Source organism: Dasypus novemcinctus, chromosome 21 (assembly GCF_030445035.2).
Source record: "Dasypus novemcinctus isolate mDasNov1 chromosome 21, mDasNov1.1.hap2, whole genome shotgun sequence".
Lineage (NCBI taxonomy): Eukaryota > Metazoa > Chordata > Mammalia > Cingulata > Dasypodidae > Dasypus > Dasypus novemcinctus.
The window spans coordinates 57,953,313-57,968,604 of NC_080693.1; the positions used below are offsets into that span (position 1 = coordinate 57,953,313).

Genomic DNA, 15,292 nt, shown 5'->3' on the forward strand with positions numbered 1-15,292 from the left:
CAACATAAAGTGAATTCATTTAGCCCTTTTTGTGAAAGCACTTAACTTTCATCCATCAATCATTTATGGGCCGGGCAGTGGGCCCAGTGTTTTAAACTCCCTTTCTCGTTCAATCTTTCCATGGCCCTGGGACATACTGGCCCTGGGATATCTTTCCTGGTTTACAGGTGAGGACGCTGGAGCTCAGAGCTGTGAGGCTACTTCCCCTGGACTACATTGCTACGACATCAGCAGCCTGCAATGATTTCAGTCCCGGGCTGTCTCTCTCTAGCGTGACTTGAAGCATCCCGAAGGAACGATTGGAAAATGCAAGTGGACCCGATTAGGACATTTATTTTTTACCTCCTAAAAGGGAGAGAAACTGGTCGAGACACAAGAGTGTCTTCTTTTAATCTTACTAAAGAGACTAAAATAAAATTCGTATCAAGTAGCCCAGGCTGGACCCTGCCCCTTCCCCTTAACTGCTGCATAGCTGAGGTGAGGCTGCTGTTGAAGGCCCGGCTCGGGTGGTGTCAAACTGGGGAAGAAAAGCAGGAGCTTGTTGGGGTTGCAGGCTGCTAGAGGACAGGGAGGACCGAGGGGGGCTGCACAGTGGACCCCGCAGGCTCTGGCGGAGACAACGGACTGTCCAGTGCTCTTCCTCCACAGGAGTGCTCTGCTTGTGACGTTTCCCACGGCGCTCTGGCTGTGTTGACAAAATGGCATTTGGGTGTAGCAATTCAGGCATGGTGATTTGGGCTCGGGGAGCCCATTCCACAGGGCCCGATCAGCATCTCCAGGGACAGACAGTCCCTGACCTTGCGAAGCCTGAGGCCTGACCCCAGGCCTGGCCGAGCGGCCGCTGTTCCAGAGGTACACCGGGTGGCTGCGCCCGCACCTCCTGCCCCACCTCCCTTCGCAGGGAGGCTTCAGCGCTGAAGGAGAACCAGAGGGAAACACTCTGGCGCGCATGGAGCCATCTCCACCAGGGCCTGGGAGAGGCCGGGCCAAGGTCTGGAGACACGCTTTACTGGCTGGCACTCTTCTCTGTCTCCCAGCTCTTTACCCCAGGACGCCGTCTGAAGGGACAAAGGACTTCATTGACCCCATAGCCTTGTGACCCCACCCAAGTCTGACCCTCCCTCCCCTGGCAGCCAGCAGGGCCCTTGGGTAGCAGACTGGGGCCAGGGGCCACCAAGAGGGCATGGCAGGGAACCAAAAGAGGCCGCAGCCAACTGGGCAGGGGGGCGGGGAGTGCGTGGGCAGGCTCAGGGGCGCCCCAAGAGGAGGGCCGGCGACGCCGGCTGCAGTCCCAGGAGCAGAGCAGCAACCGCCCGCAGGGCCCAGGCCTGGGAGGGCTGCAGGGTCCAACCTCAGCCCCAAACTGGGCTCCGGGCCCCTCTTTCCAGCCTCGCTGCCCCCAGCGTGTCCCCCACACCCAGCCCATAAAGCCCCCTTTGTCTGGGCCCACCGAGGATCTTAACTCTCCCCATCTCAGCTTCCTGCCCCCTTCTCCCTCGCCGTCTGGGCCCAAGGCACAGTGGGAAGCTGTGAAACCCCTCTTCACCCCGGCCGGGCCCTGCTCCCGGCTGCCCACCTCCCTCCGGCTGCCTCGGAGCAGGTTAGTTCCCACAGAACAGGCCAGGACAGCACGCCCGCCTCTCGTGGGCCGGCTCCAAGCAGAGGCAAGGGGGCAGTTAGGAGCCACCCTGACGCGGGCCAGGGTGGTGGCAATGGGGGGTGGAGTCTTTTTTGCCAAGTCCTTGGTCTTCACTAGAGCGGGTGGCCCCGCTGTCACCAAGTCAGGTTGCCTGACAGCATCTGGAGGTTCAGATGTCCTTCTTTAGCAGGCCCTTCCTCCCGCCTGGCACACGCCCGGGGTGGGGTGCCCTGGGTGGCCCACAAGGCTCTCCACCTCTGAGCCCATCCCCCAGTCGAGGCCGCAGAGCCATTCGCGCTGGGCTGGACCTGTCCGCAGGGAGTCGGCTCTCCTCCCAGCTCCCTGCTCCCTGCTCACAGCCACACTGGGCGCTGCCTGCTCAGACGGCGGGGGCACGGAGTCTCCCTGTGGTCCAGTCTCCGTGGGCCTCTCCCGCCGGCTCTCGGACAACCCCGGAGGTGGGTCTTGCAGGCTGGGAGGCGGGAGCCTGGCCCTGGGGCCAGCTCTGCGCCGCGCTGCGGTGGGACCCTGGGCTCGCCCCTCTCTGGGCCGCTGTGGGCGCTTTTGACTGAGGAACCGCAGGGAGGAGGGGAGGGGCTTGCCCTGCAGGGGGTCTTCTCTGGACCAGCTGTGCCCCCAGAACCAGCGGGCGTGCCAGGGCCGACACCCCGGCTGTGGGAGGAGTGTGCGCATTAGGGGTCGGGTGGAAAGCGTGTGCGACTCTGTGTGTGCTTGCCCGTCAGTGCGCGCTGCTCCGCGCGTCGCCCGCACCGGCCGCCGGGGTGGGGGGCGGGGGGCGGGGCCTGCGGGGCGGGCGGGGCGGGGGTGTGGGCGCCGGCACCAGGCGCGCCTCGCGCTCCGCGGGCTCTGGGTGCAGCTGCCCCGGCAGGGCGCATGGAGGGGCCGCCGCCCCCTGCGCCCCCTGGGGCCGGCGCGCCGAGGACGGCATAGCGGCCCGCAGCATGGAGCAGGTCAGCGGGCGCGGGGCGCGGGTGAGTGTGTGAGAGGCGAGCGCGAGGGCGTCCTCACAGGATGCGGGTGGGCGCGCCGGTAGGGAGGGGGGCTCGGGGCGCTGGAGCTCGGGGCGGGGCCGGGGCTCTGGAGAAGGGATGAGGCTGGTGTGACACAGAGCTGGTGTGTACACACTCGCACGCAGTCCTCCCCCATCCCTGACAGAGGCGCGCACAGAAGGTGCGGTGCACACGCGGCCTTTCCCCCCACCCCCTTTACAGGAGTGCACCCGCATTTGGAAGCCCCCATCCCCCATTCGGCCAGGTTCCAGCCCCTGCTGTCCAGCCTAGGCCTTAGGGGCTGCCGGCTCTGCAGAATGGAGGGGTGGGGGCGTTGGAGGGGCAGGGGTGGATCCACGGCCATACAATGAGGGCAGACCCCCAAGCCCGGCTGGTGGGACCTCAAGATGCCACCGCCCCCTCCCCCTTACACACCAAGGGGCTTCTCCCAGCCGGGCTCGCCCCTCCTCTCCCACTTACAGCAGCTGCAGCAGCTGCTGCCACCATTTCGCGGGAGTGAAAAGATGGGGTGGGCTAGGCAGGCTTTCTCCATTTGCCCCCCAAATACAGAACTGCGGCCCCAGCCAGGTGCTGGCACTGTCTTTCTTTCATAAAGGTTCTGGCAGAATCCACTAACAGATAATCAGGGGTGAGGGCCCCTCCCGTCAGAGCACCCTCTCCCTCCACGGAGCTCAGGGAACCCTGGACAAGGTGGGGGGAGCCCCCTAACATCCGGGAGGGGTCACCCCCTGCGCTAAGAGGAGCGAGGGGCGGCAGCCTGATGTGGGGTGGGGTGGGGGGCTGTTCCTGGGGTCTCTTCGCTCCCCCTTTCTTGTCCCCACTTGGCGCAGATGTCTGGGGTGGAGTCTGGAGAGGGTGGGGATTTCTGTGCCTGGGAGTGCCTTTATGTGCTGGGCCGGCCACCCTCCCCTCCTCTCCCTGCTCCAGGCTCTGCCGGAGGTGGCCTGGGGCCCTGGGGTCTGAGGCCCACGCCCCTCACCCAGCCTGAGCTCAGGCCCCGACCTCTGCGGCCCTGGTGGTGAGGAGGGTGGAGAGTGAGGAGGCAGGGGACGGTGGAGCCAGAGGACAGGGGTGGCGCTAAGTTCTGGGGAGTGGGAGAGGGGTCTGGGGAGGCCTGATGTGCTCCCGGCAAGGAGCAGCACCTTCGCTGGGCGCCCCGTAGTGCTCAGGGCAGGGTCACGGCTGCGCTGGTCTCCAGGCCTGTTTGCTATCTTGGCTGTTAATTTAAATGGCCAGTGGCAGCTCCCTGGAGCACAGGCCTGGCAGTGGGGAGGGACTCAATTCTGTCATTCTCTGTTGTTGTTGTTTTCACTGACTCTACCCTTAACTCCACTCTGAGCCTGGAGTAGGGTTGGGGGACAGAGCTGGTGCCACCCCTCCTTCCTGACTAGAGGACTCTAAGCGTGTCTCCCTGGGCCTGCGGCTCGGCCACCACAGTTGCTCGTCAGAGCAGCCCACCTGCCCACGGTCGTCGTCATCAGCCTTCCAGAGCTGTTCTTGGGACCAGCCTCTTCCCCCAGGCCCCCTCTCCCAGGTGTCCTGCCCAAGCCTGGTTCTCCCCTGGGCCCTGGCATCATGGGAGGGGAGAGAGGACGGAGGCGAGTTCAGGACCTTGGGCATAACCCTGGCCCCACCAGAGGCTCTGCGTGGCCTTGGACATCTGCCCTGTCCAGGCCACTGAGAACTCCCTGAGCAGTGTCTTTCCAGGTCTTTTTTGGATGGCCTGGGACCCTCTGCCAAGGGCACAGCCCTTCAGCCTGAGCCTGGACGGAGGTGGAAACTGTGACCACCAGCACGCTTGGGCGGGTGCCCTGCTGGGGTCACTGGCTTCCTGGATGTGCCAGTGGTGTGGTGTGTCTGGGTGCTTCTGATTTCAAGAGCTGCTTTTCATCACACCAGGGGAAGCTCCTATTTTAAGTTTCCCATGTGCTGAGCCCTCTTGTAAAGCAAAGAATCCTTTTATAGGGCAAGAACTGCCCTGATGTGCCTGTTTGGTATGTGTGGATTTTGGCATGTAGGGTTTCCTTAGAGGGGAGCATGTCTGGAATCTCTTGGGGGGGGGGGCTGGAATTGCTGGGTAGGGTGGGCTGCCTGGACTGAGGGGTTTGCCCTCCCCGGGGTCCATGCCCCGTCCCTCTTCTCTCCCCATCTAACTTCCCTCCCTCCCACCCCGGGCTGGCTCAGGGCCAGACGGAGGAGACAGGAGCAGCTGCGGGGCATTTCCAGAGCTCCAGGGGGAGGTGGGAGCCACCCCCACCCCGCCTCCCCTTCCCTCTCCTTCCCTCCCCTTTACACCCCTCATTTTCTCTCCTTTCCCTTCCTCTGCCCCCTTCTTTCCCCTCCTTTGCTCTTTTCTCTCCTCCCTCCACCCACCAGAAGGGCAAAATGTAGACAGAAGGGGAATGGAGTAAGTCAGTCCTCCTGTGAGCAGAGATGTGAATGGACTGGGGGGGGGTGGGGGGAGGGGGGGAGGTAAGCAGAGGGAGTCCTGGGGAGCCTGGCCAGGACCAGGGCTGCAGGCCAATTGTGGTAGAAGTAAAGCCCTCTCTGTTAGACCACAGAGTGTAACAGCCTGGGGCTGGCAGGCACCACCTGGCTTAACTCCTCCCAGAGGGATCCTGCTATGGTCAAAAGGTCAAGGGCTTGGCATCAGACTTGGTCTTAACTCCTGAATCCTAGCTGGGAGACCTTGGACAAGTTACTTAGCCTCTCTGAGGCTTTTTCATCATTTATATAGTAGGGGCTGATAACGGGGATTAAATGAAATAATGCTTATAAAGAGCTTGGCACCTAGTAGGTGCACAACCAATGCTAGTTGTTTCCTCTCAAGCCCCTTCTAGGTTGATATCATGGTCCTTGCAATCATCTTTTAGTGGTCAATGTCATGGGGTCTTCGACTGTCTGTTGTCACACAGGACTGGGACCCAGTGTTCTCCCGGCACCACGATGTAGCTTACCCAAACATGGAGCCAAAGGAGCAGTTTGGTTCTCTGAGGCGCCACCAACAGAGGAGCAGGGGTGGGGCATCTGTTATCCGCCTCCTGCCTGACACCAGGGCTTTGCTAGGTTTGGCTGGCTTACCCCACTGCCAGCCCAGAGGAGCTGCCGTCTCCTGCTCCCACCCCAAGCCAAGAGGCTTTCAGGTTGGATTCCTCTCACCCAGGATTCCCCAAGGACCTAGCGACTACAATAAAGGTACAGAGCTGTATTGCCTTGAGCGGCCGCCCTGCCACCCCCACCTCACCCTTTAAAGAGGCTCATCCTGGTCCAGCCCCGTGGGATGCCTGGGGCTTCTGCCAGAGCCTGTGCCCAGCCCCTCCCCACTCTCAGCCCTTGGCCTCCTTCCTCTGCCTCTTGCGAGCTGAGGGCAAACACTGCCTCCCAAGGCCCCCTGCCCTCTCCCCTCCTTACTGAAGCCTCCTTTTTCCGTTTTGCTCTGTGCTCTGCTTGCACCACCATGACAGCACCATCCCAGCTATCCTTGGCTCTGCCCCCCTCCCTGGAATGTGAACTTTTCTCACCCGGTTCATTGTCCTGTCCCCACCACACACAGTGGTTTGCATGTAGCGCGCTCAGCAAACATCTGCTGACATGAATGAAATGGATCTCTGCCAGCTTTGGAGATTACAGATTGGGGTGGGCCTGCTGTTGCCTTTGGGGGACAAGCACCTGGACCCCCAAGAACTTCCCTCCCCACATTTCTCTCCCTTCTGGTCCTGTCCTCCTGCCCTTCTCCACCAGGGGGTGCTCTTTCCCCTTTGGTGGAAGGCCCCGACACTGGCCAATTTTGTGGCCACCTGCCCTGTAATTTGCCTTCTGCCCATTACAGGTTCTCATTCTCAGCTCACAGAGTGCTTTGAACCCCTTATGAAATGCAACCCTCAAATTGGAGTCAGGCTGAGAAGGCCTTATTGTTTCCATCTTACAGAGAGGGAAACTGAGGCTCAGAGAATGCACATTTCCTCAAGGTCGGTCAGACATCTACCAGGTTGGCAGGATGGGAACTTGAACCCATGTCTTTGGACTCTCAAAGCACTGCTCCTTTGGTGACACCATACATAACCTTGCCAATTCCTCGAGGCTGCCGGCGCCCCTGGACGGCTCTGGCCTGGGGACTCCTGGCCTCTCCCCATGATGGCCCTGGAGAAGACAGGTTCCTCCTCGGGTCCCCCAGACTCTGGGTGTTTTGTGTCCACCCCACTACCACCTGCTCCTGGCCCCTCAGGCTCTCTCCCTTGCTTCATGCCCCTCAACCAAAAAGCACGCTTAAGTCTCCCCCACCCGAATGGAAACTTGCCTTGTCCACTGCTCCCCTATCCTGTCCGACTGCCCCTTCCCAGACTCTGCTTCCTCACCCCCTGCTGCCCTTCCCACCCCACGGCCTGGCCTCCGCCCCCACCCACCGAGCCCTGAAAGCTCTCTGCCCAGCAGTGCCTCCCCTCCCAGGCCCGCGGCCTCCTGTGTTTCTCGCTGCCCCCCTCTGCTTGCCCTCAAGGTGGACGCGCCTCCTAATGTGCTACGTCCTGTCTCCTCACTCTATGCTGCCCTGGGGAATCTTTTTTTTTTTTCATTAAAAAAAATTATTTTGAAATAACTTCAAACTTAACATAAAGTTGCAAAAATAATACATAAGCAACACATAGAACTCCAACACACCCCACACCCAGACAACCCGATTTACCTTTCCTAAGAACAAGGACTCTTGCTGAAGTACAGCTATCAAGTTCAAGAAATTAAGCATCGATATAAAGCATATTGTTCATATTCCAATTTTTTTTCTTTCAGTCGTCTCAATAATGTCCTTTTCGTTTTTTTCTCTGCCAATATTAATTCCAGTCCAGGATAATGTATTGCATTTAGTTGTCATTATCTCTTTAGTCTCTCTCTCTTTTTAAATTGTGTAACATATACACGACAGAAAATTATCAGCCATGAGGCGATTCAGTGGTGTTAATCACATTCGCAATGTTGGGCTTCCACCACCGTCCATTTCCAAATCTTAGCCAAGCTCCTGGTCTCAGCGACCGCCGACCACTGAGGAATTCCAGAGTCTTGTCTCTGCCCCAGACCTCTCTTCCAGGAGACTGAGGCAGACTTTATGCTGCCAATCACTGCTCCCCTGCAGCATAGCCTGGAGGGTAAGGGCATGGACTCTGGAACCCAAATGCCTGCCTTCAGATCCTGTGTAACTTTGAATAAAATACTTGAGCTCTCTAGGTCTCAGTTTCCATGTCCGTAAAATGGGGATTATAATACTGTCGGATTCACAGGGCCTTGTAAAGTTTATTTGGGATTACGCATACACGGGATTTTAGCACAGAATCTGGAATGCCGCCTCTTCTTGCAAACACACTGCAGACAACCACCTAATGTTCTGAGCCAGAAACCTTGGAGTTGTTCTAGTCTCCTCCATCGCCCCCTCCGCACACCCAGTAGGCTACCAAGTCCTGGTGCAGTAGCCCCACCCCCACAAGCCCCATTGGGTCTCCTTGCTGCCCTTCGTCTTGCCTTCCTCTGTTCCCTTCCGAGTGAGTGCCCAAGTGGCTTAGATTCCCTGAACTCTTCCCACCGCCCTGTTCCCGCCAGGGTGGAATCCAAGTGCCTTGGGCCCAGTCATCCCCTAGTCACATCCCTGCCCGTGTTTCCGGCCTCATCTCTCCACGCTTCCTGTCCACGTACTCTCAGCTCCAGCCACACCGCTGGAGACTGCTCTTCCCTGCCGCCCCACCTTTCTCCACGACAGTCCTTGGAGTGCCTTCTTTTCCCCACTCCCCACCTCAGCCCTGCCCAATCAGCTCAATGCCACCTCCTTCGGGAAGTCTTCCTCTGCTTCTCAGTCACTGATTGCTGTTTTTCTGGCCAAGATTAGGGGAGACCCGGTCTCCTGGAGGGAAGGAGCTGGGCCTTATCTCTACGTCCCCTCCACTCCGCCCCCCCATATTAGGGATAAGCATGATAAGCATTTGTGAATGCAGGAAAGAGATGGGGCTGAGGGAGGAGCCTAAAAAGAGGGGGAGGAGGAGCCCCTGCTGAGTGTTACAGGAGGGTCTTCAGTGAGGGACAGTGCCCACCCCTTCTGGGGCTCTATTGCCCGAAACCCCAGAGAAAGAGCATGCCAGGAATAGAGTGGATTTGGGGGATGGCAGGAAGCAGGGAGTGAGACAGGGTCAGAGGGGATGAGGAGGCAGGATGGAGGGGAAAGGATGGGAGGAGGAGGGGCTGAGGAGGTGGGGGGGCGGGGGGCGGGGGGGCGGTGCAGGTCAAGGTGCAGGAAAAGGTAGGAAGGGCAGTGGGGTGGGGAAGAGCCGCGCTTTCTGGGAAGTGGGAGGGGGTGGGGGAGATGTGTGCGGCTCATTGTGGAGGGAGGAATTGGGTCTGGCCGGACAGACTGTGAGCTCATTTCCTCTCATGGCTCCTGCAGGGTCTGAGGGCATCAGGGCCTGGAAAAAGTGAGCCAGGGGTATCCTAGCGGCTACTACCCTCCTGCCCTCCCCTACGGACTCGGTTCAGTCTGGATTTCAGAAGCTCTTAAAGAAGATAACCATTTGTGGGCGTAGGAAAGACCTCTGGGCCCAGGGTGGCAGTAAGCCTTGCATGACTGGAGCTACAGGGAAGAAAGAGGCAGGAAAAGGGACCTGGTTGAACAGTAAGCAACATTAAGGCAGTATGAAGAACTACAGCTGGATAGCAGGAAGGACTTCCCAGCCGTAGGGGATAATTCTAACCTGGATGAAGTTGGTTGGGAAGGAAGAGGAGTCATTAACTGTCCTCTCTCTCCATTATAAAACAGAATTTCTTTCCATTTGACTTCCAGAGAATTTAAGATAAATAAATAAAATAAAGCACGATTTTAAAAAACCAAGTCAGTATCTCCTTCCTCTGGCTGGGAGCCCTGCAGGAGTAGGGGTGTGGGCTAGTTGGTGTCTGCGCCACCCCAGTCCCTGGGGGGAAGGTGCCAGCTCTCAGGTGTTGGGGGGTGATGAAGCAAGCCGGTTTTTTGAGGTCTCCTTGCCCAGAGGGGTGGGTGAATCTGGTAGACAAAGTTGACGTTTCCACTTTCATTGCCTCTGTTCTTCAAGCCACATTTCTATCCATCTGCGGCCTCTGCTTCTTTTTCATAGTCTGGGTCAGGAATACAGGGGGCCTTTTAATCTGCAAGAAGGCGTGGGAAAGAGGAAAGCAGGCTGTGTGAAGCAGGGAGTAAGGATGGGGTTAGATAGCAGAAAAACCTTGCCAGCAGAAATGGACTGCCAGGGATGGGCTGCAGGGCTGGGCAGGGAAACCGGCCCAGGGCCCCCGGTGGCTTTTGGGCCCAGCTCAGAGCGAAGCTGGGGGGCATAGCTGTGGGAAGCCTGTGACTGGGAGGCCTCCAGCTGGAGAGCAGGTCTGTGGTGGGGGGAGACCCTGCCTCAGAGGACACCTCCCCAGGTCCAGGGGCTCCCCCTCCTGTGGGCATGCAGCCTCTGCCCTTGCGTCTCAGCTCCCGTGGGCTCTGAGTGTAAGGCTCCCGAATTCTCCTCCGCCTTTCGCACCCTGGTCTTTGCCTCTGCCGTTCTCTGTCTGCCTGTCTCGGGTTTCTGCGCCTCTCAGTCTCTGTCGCTGACCAGCTCTAGCCGTGACTTTCTCTGCTTCCTCCTCCCTCACCCGGTGCCCATTCTGGGTTGGCTCTGGGCCTTGTCGTCTTTTCATGTCTGGGCGGTCCCCTGGAGGCCACCCGCCGCCCTCCTCCAGAGCCCCTCCCGGTCTCCTGCGCCCCTCAGCCCTCGCACCCGCCGGACGCCCCGGGGAAGGGCCTGCGTGCGCCCCGTCGGGGCCGGGCGGAGGGCGGGGCCCGCGCGGGGGCGGGGCCCGGGGCGGGGCGGGGCGGAGGGCGGGGCCCTGGGCGGGGCGGGGCCCTGGGCGGGGGGCGGAGCCGGGGCGGGGCGGGGGGCGGGGGCGGAGCGGGGGCGGGGCCCCGGCCCGCCCCCTGGGTCCCTCTCGGCGCCCCCGGCAGTGCCCTGGCCGCAGAGCCGCCGCTGCCACCCGATGAATGGAGTCGCCTTCTGCCTGGTCGGGATCCCGCCCCGCCCGGAGCCCCGGCCCCCCCAGGTGAGCGCGCTGGGCCAGGGGAGGGGGCGGAGCGGGCGGCCCGGCCGGGGTCGCGGCGCCTCCGCTGGGCGGGCGCTGCCTGGGGCGCCCGGCTCGGGCACCGCGGGCACAGCTGCGGGGCCACCGGCTGGGACGGGAGGGGACCGGAGCGAGAGCTGCGCCGGGCAGGGGGCGGGGAGGCCGGAGGGAGGGAAGGGGTCCGAGACGGGCACGGGGCTGCCAGGGCAGGGGGCGCCGACCCGGGCGGCCGTGCCAGTTCCCCGGCGGCCGCGCAGCGGGGGCGGGGGGCCCGCGCCTTTTGTCCGGGCTTCCCAGGCGGGGCGCCTGCCGCCGCTTCCTCTGCCCGAGTTTTCGTTTTCCGTTGGCGAGGCCCCGGCACAGCTGGAGGGAGAGGGAGCGGGGGCGGGGGTTCCCGGAGGGGGCCGTCCTCGGCCACCGCGGCCGGACACCCCCCGCCCCGCGCCACCCTAGGCCCCTGCCGGGCCGGAGCGTGCTACCCGCCTGGGGCGCGCGTCCGCGGCCCCCCGGGGTCCTGGGAGGAGAAACAGGCCCGGGACCCCCGGCAGTGCCGGCGCCCCTGCCCTCGCCTCTGCCCTCCCCAGCAAGGCCAGGGACATTACTCAGCGCCGGGCCGCTTTGCTTGGGTTCTGTCATCTGCCAGCTGCAGAGGCCGGGGAGGGGCCCCGCTGGCGCCGAGCCTGGCTGCCGGGTCCTGCTGGAACACACACCCCAGCGCACTCCCCTCCCAGCCCAAGTTGCAGGACTGAACACTGTCAGGCCCCGGTTTCCTGAGCCTGGAAAAGCGGTTCCCTGCGGTCCAGGCTGGAGCGCTGGTCTGGGCTGACGAGGCTGGGGAGCTTAGTGGCTGGTGTTTCCAGCCCGCTGGCCCGGGATCTGGAGCTGTGCAAACTGCCCGAGCCCGGCGTGTTTCTCAGGAGATGGATGTGTGCTAGTTCCCCCTCAGCCTGAACCTCTCTCCTCCCCTACCCCTCACCCCCTTTCAGCCCAAGTGTGTCTCCTAATTACAGACTTGAAATTCAGGCTGGACAGGGGGTGGGGGTGGAGGTCATTAAGCGTGAGTCCTTGGATTCCCCCCACCCCCAAGCGGGGTGCGAGGCGTTTGATCCCACGTGATTCTCCCCCTCTGCCAGGTCAACGCTCCCATTCCCAAAGGTGGCCAGCTCTCACGACGTGGCTCATGGGCACGCCATTCGAATCTCCATTACAGAGCCTGTCATCTGCCCCCACACTCACCCCCAAGGCCCCGGCTCCAACCCTTCTTCCCCTTGCCGGCAAGGTGGTTGGGCCCGCCCCAAAGGCAGTTCCTGCGTCCAAGCCCCGCCCCCACTTGGGGGTGATGAGGGCAGTGAGTCACCAACACTCAGTGATGGATCGGAGGGCCTCAGAAGCCTCTGTGAGGGGGCAGGTGGGTGCTAGGTCCCATTTGACAGACAAAATCTGAGATTGCACAGTGACTGTGCCAAGGCTAAAACCTGGGTGTCCTGATAACGCTTGGGGAGGGGCTGCTTTTAGGAAGGTGGCTCTGTGACACCCTGGAGCATGGAGCAGGCCTGCGAAGAGGGGTCAGGTCCCTGGACTTCTTTCTTGGGTATTTTGACCTTTCCCCAAGGCCTCGGTTTCCTTAGCCCAAGCAAGGAGGGACTGGACCTGGGAAACGGGTTTTGTGCTTGGGCAACCTTCTGTGCCCCTCCTCAGGCGGACCGTGAGCTCATGGGGAAAGAGAGAAGGAGGTCTGTCTGGCACCCAAGGGTGCCATATTCTTGGCATGGAGGGGAGTGGACATGAAGGAGGGTGCTGTTTCTAAGACAGAGAGGACCTTCATGCTTTTAACTATGTGCAAGGTTAAAAGTGAGACTGAAAGGAGGAAAATGCAATAAGTTACAGCATGAGGGATTGCAGTTAGATATTTGGGAGAATTTCCATGGAGAGGCTTGGGAGCTCCAGCGTCACAGCCTGGAGCATCACACAGGAAAGTTTCTTCCAGCTGTAGTGGATTAGATGGGTTCCTGTGATGCTGAATCCCAACATAGAAGTCCAGAGAGTCATAGGGCCTGGACAGATATTCAAATGTGCATATAGATTACTGCCTTGAAAAAATATGTTTGTAAGGAGGGGGAGTTGTTTTAATAGTAAAACTGAAAGCTAAGATGTACTTAGCACTTACTCTGGACCAGGATTTGTAAAAATTAGCTCATATAATTCTCATGACAACACAATGAGGTGGGTACTATTAGGATCCCCATTTTACAGTTGGAGTTACTGAAGCCAGAGAACTAATAATTTGCCCAAAACTACACAGCTAGCCAGTGGCAGAGTCAGGGTTGGAATCCAGCAATCCGGCTCCAAAGCTAATGCTTTCACTCCCACTCTTCGGCTTCTCAGGATCTCCTTGCACCACTGTCACTCCTGCCCCAAAACTGGACATCTTGGACATAGCCCAAGGTCAAGGTCAGCCTCTTGCTGGATAGGACCTTGGTTGCTTGTTTTTGAACTGGGACAGGCAAGTTCAGGGTCAGTGAAAACCTCAGGCGTCCATTTGTGATCATGGAGCAGGGATTGGTCATTTGCTCCTCTCCCCCACCAGATGCTAGCCCACTGCCCTTGGGGCACGGCTTGCTTCGGTGGTGTTTTCCTTCCAAAGGGGCATCTGTCCTGCCCTCCTGGGGTTCCAAGGTGAGACACTAGCTTGACAGGGATTTGGACAAAGCCTGGTTTTAATTATCCTGCTCTCTCTCCCTCAGTGCCATGAATAGGGCCTGGAGGAGCTGGCTGTGCCTTTCCCCTAGTACTCCCACTCTCTGCAAACAGCCCGCCTTTAGATCCAGCCCCCCTGTTTCGTGTGAAATTGTGCCAGCTTGTCAGCAGGGCCGTGCCAGTCAGTGCCAAGCGGGCACCCCTCCCTCACTGCCGCCCTTGGACATCGGGCTGGGAAGGCCTTAGGACTGGACTTCGGGCAGGTTTAAAGCCCTGCCAGGGCGAGTGTCTTCATCACCTGTCAGAGAGGGGAGGACCGCAGCCGTCTTGTCTGTGTCACGCCACAGTGGGCAGCGAGGGCAGAGAACACCGCAGGTCCCTCAGCCTGGCGCTGGCAGCCAAGAGCCCAGGCCCTCTGACTCCCAAGCTCCCAGTTCTGTCCTCAGTGCCCCCTTCAGTGCAGAGCTTGGGATTGGGCCTCGGAGGGGGAGGGCAGGGATGAGTGGACAATGTGTCCTGTTTATCTGAGTCCCCGGTGACCAGCACAGCGCCTGGCACAGAGCGGCTCTCCATAAATGTTTGTGAAGCACAGGCCAGGGAGTGGCCCCTCCCCAGCCTCCAGGGTGGCCCATGCCCAGTTCTGTCCCTCGCATTGTGACGGGAAGTCTACATGTCAGTCTCCCCACCAGAGTGAGATGATTGGAGGGCAGGAAAATTAAGAGCAAGTCTAAGTCTATTGTGCTTCCCACATAGGTAGGTACTAGTGTTTTCATCCCGTTTGACAGATGAAGAAACTGGCACAAAAAAGTTCTTTGGCTCCCTAAGGTCACACAGCTATAGGGAGCAGAGCTGAATTGCTGACCATGCTCTCAAGCTCATCGCAAGTAGTGTCTGAGGTGTCATGTGTGCCTTGGTGTCCACAGGACCTGGCACAAGGCGGCACTCAGGGAATGTTTGTTGACTGACTGACTGATTGACTGAATATAGGAATGATAGGACAGTGTATGGAAAAATCATGGAATCCTGTGCTCTAACCCTTTGAAGTCGCTCGGGTTAGGGTCTTGGGAGGGCGGCCTGTAGGTGCATCCCTGTCATCGGCTCTGAGAGTGCCCGAGACAAGCCTAGAGAGGAAGGGAAAGCTCACCTACATGCTGTCATGACTACCCTCCAAGGCTTGACGGAGCCACTGGGGGCCCCCTCGTCCTCTATCTTCCGGGCTCTCTCTGCTCACACGCCTCCTCTCTTCCCCCAGAGTTCCCACGGGACAAGGGGATGGTTCCGAGGACTGATTCATGGGAAAAGACTACAGTTTGGCTTAAAGAGGCCTACTCCTTCCTCATCTCTCTGCCCCTGAGTTGTTCAGTGTGCTGTACCACTTGGGTCAAAGATTCTGTCTCTTTCAGTTTGGAGGTCCCTGGGGCAGGCCCTGCCATCGCCATCAATTCTCCGTTTCTCATGAGAAGGGGGGTTGGGCGTTTAGCCACCCCCAGTCCTGAATCCTAGGCTCAGGGCAACCTCCAGCCTCCTGTCCCTGGGGAGGTGTCCTCTCCCCCTTTGACCCCCTCTGCTTCCCACTCCCTGGTTGGAATGAACATCAGTACGTCTACCTGCAGGCCACATTTCCTGTGCTGGGGTGCTGGCGAGGGGGCCAGGGGCTACTGTCTAACAGGGACCCCGACCAGGGGACATGAGAGGCTTGTTTCCTGTGGGCCAGGCCTGGCGTGGCCCTCGATACACGGGGAGGTGAGAGCACACTTCGGATTTCATCTCAGCCCCTTACTCTCTGTGTGACCCGGGACAGTCTCAGTTTTCTTGTCCC

The 15,292-nt window shown here is 59.9% G+C and overlaps 1 protein-coding gene across 2 annotated transcripts in view; it reads left to right on the forward strand.

The window, feature by feature from the left end:
* The first annotated feature begins 10,652 nt into the window (after positions 1 to 10,652).
* Positions 10,653 to 15,292, forward strand: part of ARHGAP23 (Rho GTPase activating protein 23) — a 75,121-nt gene continuing 70,481 nt past the window's right edge. For both annotated transcript variants that reach the window (XM_058284100.2, XM_058284101.2), the window contains exon 1: positions 10,653 to 10,758. In XM_058284100.2, the coding sequence (XP_058140083.1) occupies positions 10,696 to 10,758 (63 nt within the window). In that variant the 5' untranslated portion in view covers positions 10,653 to 10,695. The remainder of the gene's footprint in view (positions 10,759 to 15,292) is intronic.